General features: G+C 42.4%; 1 protein-coding gene across 2 annotated transcripts in view; it reads right to left on the bottom strand.

Annotated features, from left to right (window-relative positions):
* The window catches only part of stxbp5a (syntaxin binding protein 5a (tomosyn)), a 107,590-nt gene that overhangs the window by 35,858 nt on the left and 49,278 nt on the right, over positions 1-22,454 (bottom strand). For both annotated transcript variants that reach the window (XM_030047314.1, XM_030047313.1), the window contains 3 exons: positions 14,788-14,922; positions 5,882-5,945; positions 3,753-3,836 (listed from right to left, as the gene is read on the bottom strand). In XM_030047314.1, the coding sequence (XP_029903174.1) occupies positions 3,753-3,836; positions 5,882-5,945; positions 14,788-14,922 (283 nt within the window). The remainder of the gene's footprint in view (positions 1-3,752; positions 3,837-5,881; positions 5,946-14,787; positions 14,923-22,454) is intronic.

The following is a 22,454-nucleotide window of genomic DNA, read 5'->3' as shown; positions in this document are numbered from 1 at the left end:
TTTATTCGCAATGCATAAAAACACTTTTCTCTATCATTTCAGACTCATCCATAACTGCGGATCACTAGACCATGGACTGCCTTCCACTGGACCAAGATCCAATTCAGTTTGATTTTCCATCAAAACTAAAATACACACTTTGAGACATTCTTATTCCAAAGCCTGAGCCCATCACTGAACGCTCTGCCGGGTTACTTTGGTGCTTGAGAAAAAAAAAAAAAAAAAAAGCTTCCTTGTTCGTTTCAGGCTACAACTTTGATTCTTGGTGGCAAGCTTCCAGGCAACTACTGTTCGAATGAAAGTGCACGGCAGGAAAAAGTACAGCCTGCAATGGATTTGATAGCTGTAAAAAGCCATTTCACAGGTATTGTTTGCAAAAGCCATATAACCGTGGAATCTGCAAACACGCAGCTAAGCCCAATTAAACATCCCCCCCTCTTCTTATCATAAATGTTACCATAAATATGAAATATAAGTATAATTGCAGAAAAGAGCCAAGTAGTGGAAATTCTGAAATTAGACGCAGGCATCCATAGCAATCAAGCTGGTCGCATCAATCCTCACTGTCTTTGTCACCTTGCCCAGTCAACACAACAAAAGCCATTGCGATGCCCTTCACCCTTCCTTTTAAAAACTTGCCAAGCCATCACAAAACTCTGGGGTATTTATCTCCCCAAGAAGTCTCTCCTTAGCATTTTTGTACATTTCATAATGTGCTGGCCATAGCCTCGTCCAAAACAGCAATATTAGACAAGACGTGGTGCAACCACAGCCAAATTTCCCCAGTGAGGCAGCACAGCAGGATGCGCACAAGGATGCTCTTCTGCGCCCTTGAAGGCTGGTCAAGGGCCAAATTAAACTTTTAGTGTACTTGATCTTGAAAACCATTTGGACGTACTTGCCAAAGGGATAAACCAAAGACATTCTGAAACATAACGGCATGGCTGTGCATTGCAGGCTTGCTCCCCTCCTCGGTGTAAATTACTGTGAGCAAATGAGAAACAGTCTAAGTCCCCAAGTTCCTCCCGACCCCCCCGGTCTCTGGAGACGTGTAACTGAAGGGGCTTGGAGAGAGGAGATGAGCTCTCCTTAGAGAAATTACTCGTGTCCCTTAGGAGATTCAATACTAGAGATTGTAATGCCCTAGGAGCAGCGGGAGGATATTAGCTTATCGGAGACGGAGCAAAAGCAAATGCATGAGACAGAGAGACAGAAAGAGAGTGAGAGAGAGAGAGAGAGACAGAAAGAGAGAGAGAGAGAGAGAGAGAGAGAGAGAGAGAGACAGAAAGAGAGAGAGAGAGAGAGAGAGAGAGAGAGAGAGAGAGAGAGAGAGAGAGAGGAGAGAGAGATTTGTACACACTATATACAAAATCCACTCTCCTTTGTGTGTGTGTGTGTGTGTGTGTATCCATGTAGTCCTGGGTGACTCTTGTTATCGCAGCGTGCTTACAGCACCACAGCACTGCCAATGAGGTGAGCACCAGCATGGGTGTTAGGATAATCTCATTATCTTAAACAGGCTGTTTGGCTCTGCGTCTGTGTCTAAGTATTACGTACACCCCTGTATGTCCATGCACACGTTAATTGTGTGTTGCCTGTGTGTGCATGTACCCAAAGCCATTCACTTCGCTTTAACCTCAATTACGAATTGATGAATGGAATCTCCCATGTACATTCAGGACGTTCCCATTCAGACTCTAAGACCCTCGGCTGTGGGTGATCAGACTGTGTTCATAGAGCAGTAACAAATAAAATCTAGCTGTCAATGTACCTGAGGCAGACTGAAAATCCGATCATACATGTTTTGAGCCCAGACCTCATTAAAACGCTGTCTTACATCATTTAGAATTGGACAGAGCACAACATCCTCGATCCCATAAATACTGAGCAAATTGCCAGTGTGATGCATCTTCTCTCTGGGCTTCAGTACAGTCTAACGGGGGCAATCGTTTAAGCCTTTTAAAAACTATGATATATCTCCTTTCTGAAAACCCAAGGCTCACAATAGTCGCAGCCAGCTTGCTAGCACGACTTCCTAGGTAAACCAACATGCCAGATTAAACCTGTAGGAGTGCAATTTACGGCATAGAAGTAGCCAAAAGAATGGATTTGTGCAAGCGAAAAACAGAGGCATTACAATCTGTTAGAGAGAATGGTCTGCATCCATTTTTTCAGCCTGATTTCTGCCTGTTTTTCGAAAGGTGATACATCACGGTTCTCAAGTTTTAAACGACTGCCCTGTTGGACTGTGCTGACGTCCGGCGAAAGGATGCAACACAGCAGTAAGTTACACAGTGATGAAGTGACAAAATGCATTCTGTGCCATTCTAAATAATTCCATACATTTTACGCACATAAACAAACGTATCGCTTAAAAATGAGGCAAAAAAGAAATGCCTCTCCATTCCCAATACAGCAACTACATAAGCAGAAATAAGCCTCCGTGTGCAGACGCACCAAACAAATCAAATCACAAATCAAACAGTTGGCAGGCAGCTCAGATAGTAACGTAATTGTTGGTTTGCTTTAAATTGAAATGACTGTAACTGTGGCAAGAGGAAATGGCATAGGCAGAAATCTGTGTTTTGTAAAAGAAAACCATTAGATTTCAGTGTGTGTTCTGCAATACAGCAAAATTATCAAGCCCGTTCTAGATACCACAAATATGCCAATTCTGAAGGGGGGCCTAAGGAGCCGTGACACTGCTTCTATTTTATTGTTCTGTCTGCTTTTATTTATAGACATATTGCCGTAGGGGGAGCAAATAATGCCACATGACTCACTGCTTTAAAAAGGTAGACCTTTTAGAAAACGAAGCTGTCCTTTTCAAACCATAATATGCAAGCAAAGCCTACAGTATACAAGCTGCTTCTTGTAATTTCACTCTGGGGACACCGATGTCTCTCATCCTACTGTATAAATCATGAAATCATTAAAACTGCATTTCCCAAATTCATCCTGGAAAGACATTTTCACGGCGAAACCATTTTTTATTTAGTTGTCATGACTCTGGGGAGCAAACCAAATATTTTTCTGGTTGGTTTGAGTTGCTTGTTGCACACTGAGGATGTCTTTAGAAGTGGCACATTTAATATACACGATGCTTGGTATGGAAGCGGCAATCATAAAAGAATAGCTTTGATGCATTTTTTCATGTAGCAGGATGGCAAGATACAATCCAGTTAGAGTCGTTTCGGTGTCAAACTCTCACTGCAGGTAAGCCGAGACCTCAGATTCGTCTTCATTAAACAATGCAGGTTTGAAATGCCATTTCCTACAAAGACAACGCTGTCATCTTCCACTACCCCATCGAGATTAAACAGGAGGTGCTCCTATTCAGTTTCGTACCAGTCAGCACTCTCCATTTGTACAGTCAGCTTTAAATCACTGATGAGCAATGAGATGAATGCTCTGAGAAGTCTGTTTGTGTGTGTATGTGTGTGTGTGATATGCATATCAGAGCACAGGCTTAATTCATGATCCTGATAAACTCAAATGAGCGGCCTCCTACTCTGGAGCTCCCCCACCTCTTCAACATCATCTCGGACAAAGAACACCTCATGAAGGCGAATACACTCCATGACACACACACATAAAACCACACATCCATGTGTATTTACCGCTTGTCCTTCATGAATATGTGATACAATGTCATTTCATTTTTTCGGTATTATTAAGTATTCTTCAGATCACACGAGGAGGGAATAACGGAAAGCTGTTATGAAGAGAGAAAACAGAGGAGATTTGCCTACCTCGTCATAAGTGTAGCGATAGTCGGCCTTCTTTGATTTCAGATCCCACAGGACCACGATCCCAGACTCAAATCCAATTATAAGCTGGAGAAGAAGAGCGACAGGCAGTCAGTGAGATAGGTGGGAGAACTGACAGAGGGGAAATAGAATAGACCCCTACAATGGAGGGAAAAAAATGAGCAATACATTTGACATTCACACACAGCATGAAAGGAAGTCAGGTGTAAACAGACTACAGCAGCCGAGGCGACAAGCCTCCCACCTTGATTCACAGAGGATGATAATTGAACTGGCATTTTAACATGAGAAATGTCAGACTTGGGTTCTGAAATGTGTGAATTTTTGGAGACTCATTTTTAGAGCTCATACAAACCGCTGGCAAGACTGGAAAAAGTATAATCAGACTGTAATCAAAGTCCAAAGTCCGGAATCGCCTTTTCATGAATTAGCTTCCCTTTAGCATTCAGCAAGAAATCCTGAATGCTACGGTTGAATAATGCTCCAAGGAACATGTACTGATGGAGGCTGACAGCTACCAAAGTCACGCCAGATACGCGTGTTGAAAAATAGAAACACTGTAAAGGTGAAATGGGACAAATAATATTTTATTCTGACGTTGCACCTTCAGAGTCAAACAACTAAAGCACCAGTGAGTCGTGCCTCCTCTTGAAAGATTGATAGACATTTCAAGTATGCTGTTCAAAGGTAATTCATACTCCATGTCACAGGAAATTGCTTTGGATTATAACACGAGATAAAAAAGAATAATGAGACCAGGCTTCTCTAAAAGCTAATCCTTTGAAGGATAAAGGAGCCTGTTGTTAAAAAAAAAAAAAAAAAAAAAAATGTATTGTTATGTGATGTCTTGAAGACGTGTGACACTTGGGATGGTTTGGAACCCAATCTGAGGGCAATTAATGTGAAAAATGGGTTAGAAATGCTATGGCTGTGTGTAATGGATATCAACAACCATCAGTGTTAAATTAGATTAGTCTATGGCCCGCACTCATAAAACTCAGCAATGACAGCGCAAAATCTGCCGTACGGTAACTTGAGGTGATTACCCTGCCCCTGATCATTCATGTCCATGCGCAAGGACAATGGGCTGCAAACTAAATACGTCAGAAAAACTAAGACAGGCAAAGTTATAAATCCATTAAGGCAAGAGGTTGTATCACACAATGTGCTTCAGCTATGATTACCACAAAGTGAATTAGCTGGAGACCGGCCCTTAAAGGACCGTACGGGTCTTCTGTTGACTTAATGTCAACAGTCTTAATTGTATTCACAAGACAGAAATGCCTACGTGTAGCGACATCCAAGTTTCACAGAGCGGTTTCTTTCACACTGAAATTCAGAGTGAATTGAAAGTCTAAGCTAAAAACATATTCTGTACAGACTTTCATAACTGATATGGTCACAGGAGAAGTTGAAATCAGACCTTTATATACCCAAAAGGATCATTAATATTGATTTAAGTGGTAATTGCCAGATTTATTATTAACTGCCAACTGTTTCTCAGGACAGCACTTAAACACACAGCTTTTAGTGATATTTTGATGAAATGATTTTAAAAGTAGATAATCATAAGTTGGAACTACACCACAATGCCAGAGCAAATGTTTTTTTTTTGTTTGTTTGTTTGTTTGTTTTTTGCAGTGCCTTTATGAATCACTCTTTTTTTCACCATTATTTATCCAGGGCAGGTTTGCTGAGCACATAAGCTCCTTTTCAGCATTGCCCTGTTTCACACTAACACAGTTCCACACAAACCACCCGGGAGCTGCCCACTTCAACCACAGGCTGACACTTCTGGCCACTGAGCAGCTCCACTTGAGCAATTGGGGGTCCAGTGCCTTGCTCAAGGGAATTTGAATTGTGGGCAGTAAGAGAGGGCAAATGCACTCCCCCCACCTGTTTTTTTCTCCTAATAGCCTGAGGGATTCAATTCGCATTCTTGCGGTCCCAAGTCAAATTATGCCCATACATTTTGAAATCTATTACAGGACATGCAAATGATCAAAATGTGGTTGTGTCAAAATAGCGCTAGCAGTGACACAGTGAGTGTTATAGGTATGTGTGTTTGAGAATTTCTGCATGTTTGTGAGAAGAAATTAGCTGTTTCTTACCTTTCCCTCATCCATGGGGTTGTCACTTATGTGGACAACTGGTCCAGGGTGGGCCTTAGAAGACCTTATGTGCGGCGACAGGGAGAACACACAGGGTGAGAGAGAGAGAGAGAGAGAGAGAGAGAGAGAGAGAGAGAGAGAGAGAGAGAGAGAGAGAGAGAGAATAAAAATGTCAGAATTCATGACAGAAGCAATGAAAACCTAACATTTATCATTTGATAAACTGTATGGATGCTGTACAGATGCATCCATTTTTGTGACTGATTCTCCAGTTTCATTTGTGTCGTCACTAACTTTTAATTTGCATTCGTCTTGTACACTGCATATACTTTGGCAGTAAGTATGTTTGCGTTTCATGCCAATAAAGCCCTTTTGAATTGAACTGAACTGAGCTGAATTGAGAGCACGAGAGAGAGAGAGAGAGAGAGGGAGAGAGAGAGACAGACAGAGAGTTTTTTTTTTTTATCAAAGAATTTTCTCTTCAAACCACAATACAGCTCTTGGAAACCAAAACAAGGCCACAGAAGTATACAAGTATCACATGAGGGTTCAGTCACATCACATAGATACGCATGGCCTAGAATGTATAAGAAGGTTAACATAAAGCTCTGTGGGAAGCGTCTTTGAACATGTGGAAGAGGTCCAGTGGGGAGGACAGAGCTGCCAACCACTTCGAGGCTCTAAAAGGCTGTTCAAAGACATAAGCTCACTGAAGGATGTGATGGATGGCTCTGTCAGCCATGCAGTCCCCCAACGGCTGTGTGTATATGCGTGCGTGTGTGTTGTGTGGGTGTGTGCATTGGTATGTCTGCAGCAAAGACGAGCACAAAAATCTTGCTCGCCTCTTCCTCCCCCCCATGTCGACTCTCCCCTCCAGACTGCCGGATGTCAAATCTCCGCTCCCCTGGCCAAGTGGAAACAGTATTTACCTAAGGTCCTACCCTCTACCCTGGCTTCAAGAGTATGATGTGGGCTAAAGAAAGCCAGGGAAAGTTATAGCCAAAGACAGTGGCCGTTGGACCCTAAAACTTAACCGCTATGCCAGTCAAAGACAAGCATGTAAAGGAAATGATGACGGACAAGAAGAGACAGGCCAAGTGTAGTCTACGAGGAGGCAAAGAGAAGAATCTGACCTTGCATTGGAACATGTCTTTAAGGAAAACTCCAGCGTGAAACACACTTTTTAAAAGCTTGCATGAGTGATTTACATTCTGTTTCTGCTGCCCTTTTGTTGGTGTTTGGTGTTTTTTGTGTCTTTTTTTTTTTTTTATTCTGCCACTAACTAGCCAAATGTGAGTCCAAGTGAATGATGTCAGTGGTAAAAATCCTCAGCACAGCTACAAGAAGTGTTACAGAAGTGTTGGCTGTGGAGTTTCCATGTCAAACCCTAAAAATAAATCAGCAAAGGCTTCCTTGTAGACTTGTGATTTGCAGTGATGTTAAACAAACATACAGGGAGAAATCCAGCACAGAAAAGGGAGAGCACACTTCTTTCCCCGGTTAAGCTGCAGCTGCTCTCTATGTGCACTGTATTGGGTGAGTTTACAAAGGGGAAAACTGAGATTATATCCTAAATCAGCAAACAGTGGCACCAACAGTGTTAACAACCAGCCCCTGTTTAAACAGTGCTTATGTGTTTTAATTCAGAGTTTTCCATTAAACTTAAGGCAGAGCAAAATGGACAAAATATACAGGGTGAATGTATGGATCGGTTTACTATCAGGCTGCTCTTTGACTGGAATGCAGTCCAACAACATGCAGGTTTAATCGAGTAAACACAAAAACATGCATCTCAACATGGATCTTCCAATTGGCAGACTCATTGTTATTGCTGCAGGACACTTAGGAGCAAGCTAAAATATCAACATCAGGACTCACAATTTGGTTCTACATGACCAACTTGTGTGTCCGATTGCTGTACTAATATCATGCCATGCCACGCTAGTTCTGTTTCTACCTTTGCTCGTGGGCAGGTTGGTGTTTACGTAACTCTGAAGCTGTGAAATTAGTTTGTTTTTCATTTCTTCTCACAGTCTCTGAAAGGTTAGTGAAGAATTGGATGGATAATTACAGTATGCCGCTCCGACAGCTTCAACTTTTGGCATGCAGAAATACGGACGGACACCCACCGAGAGGACTTTGCTTAAATACATTTTTGACAGAAGCAAAATGTGTCAAAATGTTTGGTCGCCCCCATAGCAGCACATTGCCACTCATCCTTAGCATCCTAGAGTTCGAAGATAGCTGGGACAGACAATTATGTAAAAGTCGACGTGGCCACCATCATGTCAGGGCAAATGAAATTACAAAAACCTTCACGTTTCATTCTGAAAACATTGTTCGGGTGGGAACCTTTAAGCTTGGGATGTTTGTGCCCTGCATGTATATCTATCTGTTTTTTTCATTGTCGATTCAGTTTGGTTTTGCATGAATCGATGACTGTGTATTAGCAAAGGCAGAAAGAAGAGAAGGGAGGCATCTACAGCAATGTGTGTATATTAGACGGTAGCAGTTAGTGGGCAGGCAGGCAGTCAGTCAGTTGTCTCTATATTTAGCCTGTTAGTGCTGGAGCCTTATTACCTAAGCTCTGCTGCAGCTGGAGCTGTTGATTTATCTAATCCCTCCTCACTGGCTGTCTCTCAGCTCACAGCAATCCACAGTATCACACACATACAAACGCATTTGCATGTAAGCACAATTAAGAGACATCTTCAATACCTAACCCAGGTGAAATGCACACACATGAGGATCACTTATTCTCTTAAAGAATTACTAAGTGCAGCCAATGTACACACAAAAGCCTTATCCTTGCATATTAAATCATCATACGCGCTTTGCTTTCTCTGTGAAACATCGTAAGAAACCTGTTTTATTACACTGTAAATATATTTGACATGAAAAAAATTCACAAACTACACACATACACGCTCAGGTTTGGAGAAAGGGATCACCATGGCAACAGAGGCAGGATGGGCAGAGCACTGACAGCCTCCCAAAATCATCCATACTCTCTCTGCCACAAACACACGAACACACCCACACACACACACACACACACACACACACACACACACACACACACACACACGTACACACAAACAACGTCTGCTTAACTTGTTAAACACGCTCCTATAACCACACTTTTTTTTTTTTGCCTGTGTGTTGCTAATGACTCATTTGCAGAGGACATAAAGAGGGGCCCTGGGTACAAGAACATTTGGGCGTGTATGTATGCACGTGTGTGTATGTGCACAACAACGCATGTGATGTTTGGATACCAGATTCACGTCTTCATATTGAAATATAGACACACAATCTACCAAACCTGAGACCAAATGCCACATAACAAGGTTCACACTTTTTCCATACATCATAAACTCTTGAGAATCCAGGCCCATTTGCAACTTCAGTTCAAACAATGGCCTGTTATAAACTTCTATCGCATCACAACCCTCTTTATAGATCAAATATTCCTCCCTTCCAACAATGCACACTTTCCAAAGACCCATTGTTACACACACACACACACACACACACACACACACACACACTCACACTCACACACACACACACACACACAACATAAAGCCAATGCCCCAGGGTATGTACTCCACACAGGGAGTATCTATAAGCTGTGGGAATGGTAACACTTCATTGAACTTGACAACATATCCGTGCAGGGCAAACCCAACTGGCTGGTGAGCCTTCACCTTGGCCAAGGAGAGGCACACACACACACACACACACACACACACACACAACAGCACAAGCATCCACACCTCTCCACATGTGCACTATATACCTACAAGTGAGGTTAAATCTAAGGACTGATACACTCACTGACATATTCAGTGACACTAACACATTCACTCACAAAGACACACACACACACACACACACAGTGGAGCTCAGAACAGCTGGTGTCACCATGGGTGACACACTCTGAGGCAGCGGAGACGCAGTCACCATGACAATGTCACCCCGGCAACACAGCATTAACACCCCCCCAGCAACATGCCAGTACAGTATGTGGCCTCATGTGACCTCGGCAGAGTGTGCACGTGTTTCCACCCGTATAATTATTCCAGCATGAATAATTATACTCCAGAAGCAGCTTCGGGCCCAGCTGTACCACACCTCCAGACTCAGTGAGTGCATCTTGGTGGTGTTAGATGATTGTATCCCCAGGACAGGCCACTGCACTGGACCAGCACCTCGAGCCTGGGGCCCTGGAAGGCTCATGGAGGGCCGTGAGGTTTGGACTGTTGGTGACTGAGATGGCTCCCCTGGTGTACTGTGACACCGGCTGAGAAGCCTCTCTGTCTCTGTTCTGTTTAATGCAGACACACACACTCAAACACACATACACATGCAGAAAAATACACACACACTCAGACATATAAACAGAAAAATCACACATAAACACATATACACAGAATGCAGGCTCATAAAACACAAACACACACACACACACACACACACACACACACACACACACACACACACACACACACACATATGTACAGAAACAAGAACTCAACATGGGCTGAAGCATAAAAAAATCCCAACAAGTATTCATAATAGCTCCAGGGTACTGAGTAGGAGAACAGGGGAAAATGAATGAAGGAGGGAACAAGAGAGGCCTCGGGCCAACATGTTCAAGTGAACTATGTGTCATCGTGAGCCGTTAACATTTCGCCACTCCTGCCCCACTTCTGCCTGGCTCTCTGTACCCAGTGATCATCTGGCTGAACCAATGAGACAACCACACACACACAGGCAGACGTACACACAGGCTCGCACATACAGTGCACACATGCAGGCACATTATCCATCATGTGAACAATACGTGGATCCACACATGGCCAGGCCTTGGTGCCTGCAGCACTGACTGAACTGTAGTGCCATGCATCAGGTTATGTAGGTTATGTATGTGTCTGTTGGTCTTTCCAGTACAGTAGCTCGGGAACAGCGGTCTGAGTCACACTAATACACAGAGCACCGGGCCAGGCCAGGCCTCAGGCCACTGGCACAGCGACTGTAGCTTGTCTCCAAATAGCAGGGCCCCAGGGATTTTGACCCCAGTGCATACAACCTAGCCTCAACACAGGAAGCACAGTAGAATAGACGAGAAGAGAATAGAAAACACAGCCCATGAATTTGTTTGAGTACCATACAGGTGGAATTTACCTCACCGGGACAATTCAGGCATGCTGTCAAATGACCTTATCAATCAGGGGAAAACAAACATTTCCCCCGTGATTGCCCTAACTATCTGACATTCATTGTATGGGACAAACTGCCTAAAAATACCGTTTGACTGATTTTCTAAGCATTACAGAATAGAACAGAAGAGCAAGGATTAGCTTAAATTTGTAAACTGTAGTATTAAAAGATGAGATTTTATGTGTCATCACAAATGTAAGTAACAAAGAAAGACCTCTGCAGACCTCTGCCAAAATAACGCCGGGAAGTTACAACACTGTTTGTGCTAAGTCCCGCCCCCATTAAGCAATGCTTGTGTCATAGGACACGTCCATTTCAGCCAATCAGCAGGAACAGGTCATCAGTGCTGTTTTGGCCCATGACCAAGCTCAATGCCGAGCTTTGTGATGTTGCATGGATGCAACTGGAAACTACAGCCCTGTTTCAGCTGCGCCCACTGACACGTTTCCTTGAGGAAGATTGGCCTAAAAAGTAATTCACTTCTTCACTGGCCTATGACTAACCTTTCCACCAAATTAGATGCAAATCCATTCGGTACTTTTTGAGCAATCCTGCTGACAGACAGACAGACTGATGGGACAGATGGACGGGACAATAACCCAATAATGGAGGTTTCACCTGCATGGTGGAGGTAATTACTTACGTATAGTAACTTTCAAGTTTCACAGAGCAGTTTTTCACTTTTTTTCAACTTGATCATGAGTGAATTGGGGTAAGTTAGCCTTGACTTTGCAGATATCAAAGCATATTCTGAACACACTTATGCAGCCAATCTTTGTGGAGAGATGTGAAATGGGTTCACGACTATTGCCAAGAAGTCACAATAGGCCTGGTATGATCCTATAATAATGGGAAGTCTGTGTGCATGTCCACCCACATTTGTGCATATGTCTGGAATGCTGTGAAATACTGAGTCCTATTGTTCACTTTCTCTGAGCCACCCAATCCACTGTCAGCATCAAAAGAGGACAACAGGCAATAGGGAGGCTATCTGTAGAGCATCCCTCCCTTCTTCACAGCTGGCAGAGAGACGAGAGATAGTACAAGAGAATAAGAGACCTCACGCCTCTCTGATCTGCATCAAAGAAAACCACAGATACACACACACACACACACACACACACACACACACACACACACACACGGATATACAAACTCAAATCTGTAACAAATTCGAGAATCGATTCTTGGCACAGGTGCCACCTTAAAGACATAATCTTAACACTTACTGAACAATGACTGTGCGACTGTTTAGATGGCAGCCTAAACCAATAAATGCGGAAACCTAATTTCCCCAAGACTAATCCAGCAGATCTGCAATATGGAGAGGGATGGACACCACACCATATCAAAGCATGTTTGCAGCATAACACAGCTGTTAAGGGAGGAAGAGCACCATGAGCGAAAGAAGTATGACAAGTCAAGTAGAGTATCTTTGGGTGCGTAGAGGAACTGATGAGGAAAGAAGGAAATAAGAGAGGGAAGACTGACCTTGTTGAATATTGTTGAGGAGAGAGTTAAGGTTCCTACACATTTTGCTACTCAGTTTTAATGGCTTTCCCATGAATACTTCAGTAATACATTCATAGCAAAAGACTGGCGATGAACATTTATCATTGCAAATGAAAAGTTCTACCATTCACACTGGTGAACTACTACTACAAGAATACTCTACATTGCCAAAACGTGTCTGTATGTTACCCCTGTGATGGACTAGAAACATGTCTAGGGTGTTTTCCTGCCTTCTACCCAATGAATGCTGGGACAGGCTCAGCCTACCATGATCCTGATTATGAATAAACGGGTATGGTAAATGGATGCATAAGGATGAATATTAATCTAGCTCCATCCTGAAGTTGGAGGTAGAAGCTTTAATAACCAAACCCAGATTCACTTTGCAGAATTATAGTCTTCTATCTCTGTTTAGGACACTTAAAGAAATCCAATTTAAAACAAGGTTTTTACCCTGTTAGTCACTTTAATTGACTCTCAGCTGCATATCTCAAAAAATTGTGAATGGATTTTCATGAAATTTAGTGGACAGATAGGCCTTGGGCCAAGGAACAAGTGATTAGGTTTTGGTGGTGATCCAGATATGGGATTTATGCCATTAGACGATAATCCTGGCAATAAATATGAAGCTACATGAAGCACGTGATTCCAAATCCTAAGGGGTAAAAAAAAAAAATCAATTAAATTTGAAAATGAAGTGATAGAAATGATATCTTTGGGTATAACAGCAACAGGCATCTGTTCTGCATTGGCGGAGGTTTGTATGCTCATGTCTTACAGCGTAGTTGTCCTAGAATTTTAATGATTTGCTTTCAAGGTATCATGGGCATGCAGTCCATTCAAGCTATAAAGATAAACTTTACGACATCCAGATCTACTTGCCACCAAGGTGACTTTCAAGTTATTTTCAATTCAATCAAACATCTCTGTGGCTTTCAAAATGATGCAGAGCTGTTTCATCCTGAATATCTTAAAAAGCACAACTTTTCCATGTTGTCCATGACTATAGCAAACTTTGGTAATGGAGGCAAGAAAAGACTGAAATAATGAGTGGAAGGAGCTATTTATAATTTAAAGTGAGGTTGTGCAAATGAGAAGTAAAAAAGTTGAAGGTAAAGTGGAAATGATTCAATGTCCTTTGGTCAAGAAACACCCCAGTTATCTCCCTTTCTATCTCATCATCTACATTTACCTATCCTCCTCCATCTAATCATGATAAGTCATTACTTCTCTTGACCTTTTTCTTTAATTGGAAACCTTTTCCATCTACCTCTGCGTCCTCCTTTCTCTGCATGACTCCTTTCCTGTAGAACATCTTTGCCTTGCCCTCTGTTACCTGCATTTACTCCCTCCACCACTCCATTCCTCTCCTTCATCACTTCTCCTCTATGCATGTCCTTTTCCTCAGGCAGAAGCCCGGTCTCATCCATTCCACTCCCATCTCCTCTGTCATCCTCACATTCATTCTCTCCTTCCCCTCCCTCCCTCTGTCTCTCTCCACTCTTCAAGCTTCTCCCTCCTCTCTCTCGCTCCCCTTTTCTTCCCTGCAGCCCTGTCGAGACGAGACGTCTGTGTGTACCGTACACTGATCTCGGCAGACACCTGTTCCACCCCCTCCCTCTCTTTCTTTCGCCGCACACACATATGCACAGGAGGGGAAGAGGGGAAAGCGTGCAGCAAAACGCTCCAGTGAATAATTTAAGTCTCTACAGCAGGGAACCAAAATGGAGCCCATCAAACTGACAGATCCATTGAAACCGTAAAGAGACAGGCCCCTCGCTACCTGGAGTCCGATACTGTGCCTCAAAATAAAAGACTGCCTAATGACTCTTTCTTATCTCATTACATTTAAACCACAATAACCTTTTGAAAGGTAAAATGCTGATTATGCAGCATCCCTCTTCTCATTTAAATGCTGCAAGGTGAGTCAATAGACCTTGTGTGTTGCAATACTAAGGTTATGAGTTTGATTCACACAGGGCTAGCGAGAGTTCAAGTATTGATCTAAGAATAAGTGACTTGCTTTGGGTAAGTGGGACCTTGTCCATACAGGCACAGCTAATAAATCATGCAGTATCTGAAGAACAAGTTAACAAATGCAAAGCACTCCGAGGGCAATTAGAGTGGGAGTGAACATTGGAGGGTGACAGGCGGGCGGCGGCACTCACAGTTCGATGGCTTTGTTCCACATGATGACGTAGCCTGAGAGCGTAAAGGACTCCACGTTGACAATGTGGATGTTCCCTCGTTCTGTGCCGATGTACAACCACTTACTCTGGAAGGGCAGGTGGCAGAAGGTTATTCTGGAGAGAGAAGGGGAGAAGTGTCAGACAGTGAAGAAGAGCAAGAGTTAAGGTGAGAGAGGCAGGATGTAGACACAATTTAGATACAGGAGAGGCTTCACCAAAGTCACTTTTGCCTTCCCGTTACAATGACACAAATGAGAAACTTTGAGATGATTATTTAACCACTCCATCACCTCAAAGCAATTGACATGAGAGTGGCAAACCAAAGAGATGTTTCAATCACTCAAGCGGTCTCTCTCTCCAGACCTATGCTTAAAGGAGGGCGAGGGGCCTCCCATAATTCTCCTGTTTTCATCATCCATCCATTTACTCTTTACTCTTCCTTCCTTTCATCCATCCATCAGACCGATTCTTAATGAGAGGTTATAAACCTTTCCTTCCTTAGCTGTGTCTATCCATTCATCATCTCATCCTTTTTTCATCATTTTGTTCTTTCATCCATCCTCCAGTCCATCCTCAGATTCATCTGTGGAATGATAATGTACAACCTTGGTAATCGGCCTTGTTAGTATTTCAAGGTCGCCTCGCTCCTCTTGTGATCCTTTTAAATAAGAAAAGTGGTTAGAACTTCCCCTGTGGACTTTAAGAGACCGGGGCCCACGCAGTATCTAAAAAAAAAAAACAGAATCCCTGTTTCATCGACTGGGATACCACACCCACACAAACGGGAGGACAGAGGGGATGGACCACTTTGTAAAGGGTGAGGGTTAAATAAGGCTACATACGCTTATTGACAGTATTGTCTTTTATTATTCTCATCATCATAATCATCATCATCATCATCATCATTATTAGTGTTAATGGAAACGAGTAGGAGATTAGCATATAGTTACTGCTGAGATTGCGCAGAGCTAAAAGTTAAGTGTTTCAACTTTTGCTAAAAGAGCTGTAACACAATTTGGCAATGTCAAAGAAACGAGAGAGACCTCACAGGTATATGGCAAGGACTTTCTGAATTGAGAGATTTTCCCTTCAGAAACAGATTATAAAGTATTGTACTCAGACAGAAATGAACTGAGAGGGTATAACAGGATAAGACCAAGCTGTATATGTAGTAAACATCCCAGAAATACATACAACAATTATTTTACATATATTCCATTCATATCAAAATAACCAGTGGAGTTTTTGGCCACCAGTGGTACTAATGACGAAATGAGGTCCTCACACAACAGAAAAAAAATATATATATATCTGATATGAAGCGTGTGATGATTTAGTTTGTGCGTATGTATGTACAAGCACACCACAAATATGAAGATGTAGTGCACAACAATGTGTGGAGGGATTAGACCCATGCACTGTTCCAGGCTGTTTCTCCTCTCTCTTCACTCAAAAACCAACAAACACACAACTGAGTCTAATAGAGCGAAGGAACAAAAATCTCACTGTAATATGGAGTGGAGAAAGCCATCTCCTCGCCTGTAAAATTGCGAGTTTAAACAAATCTGTGTTGTGTACACAGAAGTCTTGCTCATCTACTTTAAGAACCTTTTTTCTGAGGTAAATAACATTAACTGAGGCTGTTTCAATTGCGTACATACACTGTACAGACACACTTAATACACAAGGAGGATCTAAGTCCTGTGCAAACATATTCTTGCAGTCACTTTCAGAATATTTCCTGGCTCTCCTCATGTTCAGAGAGCCTATCACCTTCCTTCACTCCAAGACTCCATTCTGAAAACTAATCTCACACACACACACACACACACACACACACACACACACACACACACACACACACACACACACACGCACACACACCCTAAATTTCTGTTTCTGTGTGTATCTCTCTCTCTCTCTCTCTCTCTCTGTGAGTCTATCTCACACTCTTGCTGCAGGGCAGTATTAAGAATAGACACACTCACACCCACAAACACACACACAAACACACACACACACACACATACACACACACATTTTCCATCCCTGCCCAAATGCTCTGCAGTACTACATGAATATGTCCATAGGTTTGAGGAGAGGCGTCAGGCTACTTGACATGAATCTCATCTACGTAGTTAAATGCACACACAGGTGCACAAACACACACACACACACACACACACACACAAACAAGCATAGGGGAAACACTTGAACACCTGCACGCATTAATATGCATAGGTACATGAACTAGCTTTCGCACACATGAGTGAGTTCAACTATACAGACACAAACAAAATATTTAGACCTCATTTAACAAAGAAAACTAAAAAAAAAATATGACTTGATGATGTGTTTAGTGGCAAAGTTGTATCTAGTACGTGTAATGTGATAGATATGAGAGCTCCACCTGCATGTGCCTTGTCTATGCATAGCCTATGCGTTTTTAGGGATTCAATGCGCATGAGGTGGTGGCCAAGCAGATAATGTTGTATATTGCTGTTGTCCGGTGAAAAGCTTTTCAGGAATTATGCTCGACCACCTTGCTTTTTTGAGTTTGTTCAGTGCATTTTAAAAGGCATAGAATTTCTTTTTACCTAAAGAGGACATTGTGACCTTTCAGGTGAAGTAAAACATCAAAACACTAGCCATTCTGGTCTTGCGCGTAACCATAATGCCCTGCGTTTGAATGACGCCTGCAGCCTTTGTCATGGTTGGAGGTTTTTAACCAAGCAGCAACAATATGCAAACACATTGTGCATGTGCATGTTTGTTTCTGCTTGCAGATGTGCGTCTCAGTGTGTGTCTGTGCATGTGCGTTTTTGTTTGTGTACGCTGATGAGGAATCAACATGTATGTAATTACATATGCATGTAAATATATGTTGTATGTAAATATGTTTTATCTGTGTGTGTGTTTGCATGTGCAGATACAAACTAACTGAGGCGCTCTCAGAGGCTGTGAGAGGGCCAACTAGAGAGCCAGTGTCAGGAGCATAATTACACAAATTTGTTCGCAGTTTACAAGTGCGCGCGTGTGTGTGTGCGTGTGCGAGTGTGTGTTTCACTGATTGCACTTCTGCGCGTGTCTGTGCGCATGCATATATGAACTAAACTGTTTGTGCAAGCATATTTGTGTGTGTGTTTGCCTGTGTGTCATTGTGTTCACACTTGGCTTGCATGCATGTGTCTCCCAGTGAAGTCTCCAGCTTCAAGTGGTCACGACACACGGAGGCAGCTGCCAGCTTGCAGGCTCACGGCCAAACACATTGCCTCTGCTATGACAGTCCCCCCCCCCCTCGCACAACTCAGGGTAACCGCACTGTAGGCTAGGGATATGAGACCATGGCTCATTTGAAACAAATGGGAGAGAGGGAATACTTTAGGAAATCATCATTTGTCATGCATCTGCAGGTTTGCTCACTGGCAAATGTAATATAATCAGAGTCTAATTTGTTTGTATATTATTTTAAAAGGATGTTGGTCTGAGGCCGTGTTATCATCTAAGAGGATCATCAACCCAAATAGAGCGGTCATTGCCTGAGGGTCAGAGAAATTAGCTGGAAGATCTTCAGTTTGAATCCCTTGATCTGATCTGTCAGGGAAAATCTGGTTGGGGGAAGAGATGTTTTCCCTACCCTCATCAACTTCCGTCAAAACACCCTTGAGCAAGGCACTGACCTCTTACTGTCCCAATTGAGCTGCTCAGTGGTCAACATGGACAAGATTCTGGTGAGAGACTTGGTCATTGCACCCATGAAAGAATACCTTCACAAGCATACAGCAAATCATGGGTATAACACAATTGTCGATCTCAAGACTTTGAGAATATGTGAAGAAAAATATATGAATATTAAGGCCAAGCAGTTATAGTTCTATCAAAACAGCAGTATGCCCAAGTGCAAAATCCAAATCGCAGGAGCTGCGGTTGTTTTGACAGTAAGTAAAATGTGTGATACCATTATAAACGAAGCACTGTGGTGTTACAGAGATGTCTTAACCTATGAATCATAGTGCCATGCCATAAGAAAACATGTTTGTTTGGTAAAGATGCCAGCAAAAATCATATCATCATGTTAACAGTTTTTTTTTTCTTCAGTAAAAAAGAACATTATGATACAAAAATGATCATTCCAACTAAAATTATGAATCATGCTGTAGTATGTGTCAAAATAACTGCAATATTATTGTTTTTTAAGCTTAGCATTCAGCACTAATGAATTTGAAAAAGAGGGTGAGCCTGTGCAAAACAACAAAATAAACAACCAGCACACAGAAGTATAATGATACACTATATTCAATATCGCATGATATGCTATCATCAGCCCTCATATCATGATATAATAAGAGGACTGATCATTTCTTGAAGCAGCATGTTTGTTATAATGTACCAATCGAATATGTTCATTGTATACTTGATGCGACATCTCCGCATCTGGTATCAATATTGTGTTCTACAAGGTCCATGGCACATAGGACATTTATGTTAATGCAATGGAGTTTATAGATTTTTTTTTTTTTTTTTATAAATGAAAGCTGGAACAATGTCACTGCAGATAACTTTAGGGGCATTAAGCAACAAAAGAGTTATGAAGTGTTGGTTATAGATGTTAGGCAAACTGTTCATTGCTGTTGCCTCAAACTATTTTCATTCATCACGACATTAACAGATGACAATAAAAACGAAGCGGGGAGAAAAAAGGAACAGACTAATTTAATTGCAGTCAATGACATATGCATTTGGAAAGACTCCGCAGTGGAGAGAGAGAGACAGAGTGAGTCTGTGCTAATCAGATAGGTCAGACATCCCCATCTACCTACAGGGTCTAAATTAAGAGGAATATAAACTGATTGTAGACTGACTGTATGAACACAGTCACCCTTGACATGCACACGCACATACGCGTGCATATACAAACACACGCGTGTATTCTCACTCCAAAATATATCTCTGGGGTTTTCACACTCTCTCCCTCTGTCTGGGCTTTGATCATTATTTAATCAATGCAGGCCAACAACATCAACTCATGCTTACTGTGTTTTTAATTTAGTTTCACAGTTACAAAGCTGAAGGCTAAACAAGGAAGGGAAATCAAATGCAGAACATTTATTTATTTATTTATTTTTAAGTTATCATTTAGTCATTTAACTATGCAGTAGGGGTGTAAAGATTAACTCAAGTCAATTATGAATTCTGTTCTTTCACCTGCATCAATTTGTTAAAAGAAATAAATAGATAAAAAACCAATCACTTCAGCTTGAACTAATACCGTTCTGAAAAGGTTGTGAAATGTTTTGGATCAAATCCGCCACGATTCTTAAAAACAAAATGCCCCCAAATCCTCTGGAGAATGAGTAAAATACTACGAACTGTATTTTTTTTAACACATTCTCATTCCAATGTGACTGATGCCAAAGGCACTGTTTGGCATCAAGATGAGACACATCACGCTTTTTCGCTTATATCGTGTCAGTTTTTAACGTGATTAGGTTCAGGCAACAAAACAGAAATTGGACACGAAATGTCTCGCTGTAAAGGGAAATCGAACTTGGGTCTCTAGCTTACACACCTACCATCCACCCCGACCACTTTCCTTTGCAGACTTTCCTGCTCTTTATGCTACGTTACCATCACCCGCATCTCATAGTGTCGTCAAAGGGTGCCTGTGGCTTCTAACAAGTGCCTTTTGCGTTGGTATCAGATCCAGAAGGGCATGACCAAGCTGCAGTATCTGACACCCGTTGAATGAGAATGGGCTGTTTCTTTAAAGATATACAATGTTGGTTAATCAAATCTGAATCAAAGAGTAAACTCAAATTATGGTTTACAAACTCAAATCGGATTGAATTGCTCCAGAACAGAAAAAAAAGTGTTCTAAAATCAGCCTGCCGAGAAGTGAATGGCCAATCAAATCAAATCTCTGCTAAGCCAAAGATTCGCACCGCTTTCTACCCACAGTGGCAAAGTAATGAGCAGACGCTGTAGGGGTTCAGTGTTTTTGCTCAAGGTGACTTCAACAAGACGTGACTGCTGATCAAACCTGAGATCACGGCTATTAAAATACCGGTGCCCCAACGCTGAGTGGCGTATCTGATGTGCTTTCACCAGGATCCTGCGAGGGGAATCTAGTGAGCGGAGCTGCTGAAACCCAAACACATCCAGAAAACAACCAGTGGGCGGGTACATGCTTTCCTGCTCTGATAAAAAATCTTCAGGAAAATATCACCAGTGAGCAAGAACAAGGGGAGAGAAGGTCTTCCTGTTTGTCTGTGAGTGTGTGGGCGAGTGTGTATGCGTGTGTGTGGTGCCTCGGCCCCCCCACTCTCATTATCTCCCATCATATCACCCTGTATTGACGGTAAAAAACACCTCTGCAGTGCCTTCCTCTGTGGCTAGGAGGCGAGCAGAGCTTCCTACGCCAGAATGACTAGGCAGGATTTCTCTTCCACTCCCTCTGTCCCTTCAATCCAACCCACAGACTGACTCACTGCTCTCTGGCTGAAGCCCAGTCTGTCTCAACTCCTCCTCTGCTCCCTCCTCTCCTCTCCCCCAGTACCAATGATCTGATGTGAATGGATGCTGAAGCTGGAGGGCTTTCTGCAACACTGCTTTCACCCATCAAATCCCATTCTGGTCAGTGGAAAGAAGGACAGGAGACAAGGGGGGATCTGTTTGGACTGTTGGAATGTGGCCCACATACAGTCCCGAAAGTCCCACTGCCTATATAGGGCGAAGTGAAAATGCACCATGTCGAGAATGTGTAAATAAATAAACGCTTTTGGAGAACACGCCTGTTCCTCGCTCCCAAGACGCCATCGCTTGGTATTAAACCACTGTCCACAAATCTATACTCGCAATATCATGTTTTCACAATGATGCGCATGACAGACTGCGGTTAAAGCTCCTGTCAAGTATGTTTCGACACATTTTTATCACAGGTGGTGAAATTCCTATTATATACCAACAGGTTATCATTAAGTAAGTGAAATGTGTGAAAACATTTTCTGTTTCTTAATTGTTAACGACGCCTTACACAGCCAAACAAGCAAAAACGAAGGATGGATAAAGAGGAATGAATGCTATTAAAAGGGGGACAAAACTTGACTAAACACTGGAGGTGATTTTCAGTGATGGCAAGAGCTGCAGAAGGCTTCAAGGATTTTTTACTGGCCAGGTTAAACCTTCACCTTTATCTCTACCTTTGCGGTGTGATAACTTACTGTGCAGTTGAGAGCATTGCTCCTCTTGTGTTTGTCTTTCTTATGGTTGCCAGCATTTGCGTTGCTTGTGTGTGTGTGTGTGCATGTGGGTGGAAGGAGGGAGGCGAGGGGGGTGCGGGTGGGGGGGTTAGCTGTTGCCATTCAAATGTTCATCAAAATTCTTCCCTTCACCGCCTACAGCAGCTTGTAAAGCCCTAATATGCATGATCACCGTTGAGAGCAGGTCCCTTGTGGCTGAGTGAATAAATAAATAATTAAATAAATAAATAAATAAACAAGAACACAGTTGTTTTGGTCTGCTGTTTGATCTGATTTTTCTCCTGAAAGCACTTTATTTTGCTTTGTCTCCAAGTTGAGTTTAACAACAGCAGGTTTTTTTTTTTTTTTTGGTTTCTAGAGAGGATGTCAGGACTGGTAACTAACTGT

The sequence above is a fragment of the Myripristis murdjan genome, chromosome 24, assembly GCF_902150065.1.
Source record: "Myripristis murdjan chromosome 24, fMyrMur1.1, whole genome shotgun sequence".
In the NCBI taxonomy this organism is placed as follows: Eukaryota; Metazoa; Chordata; class Actinopteri; order Holocentriformes; family Holocentridae; genus Myripristis; species Myripristis murdjan.
The sequence above is the reverse complement of the archived record's forward strand: the minus strand, read 5'-3'. Positions and strand labels throughout refer to the sequence as shown.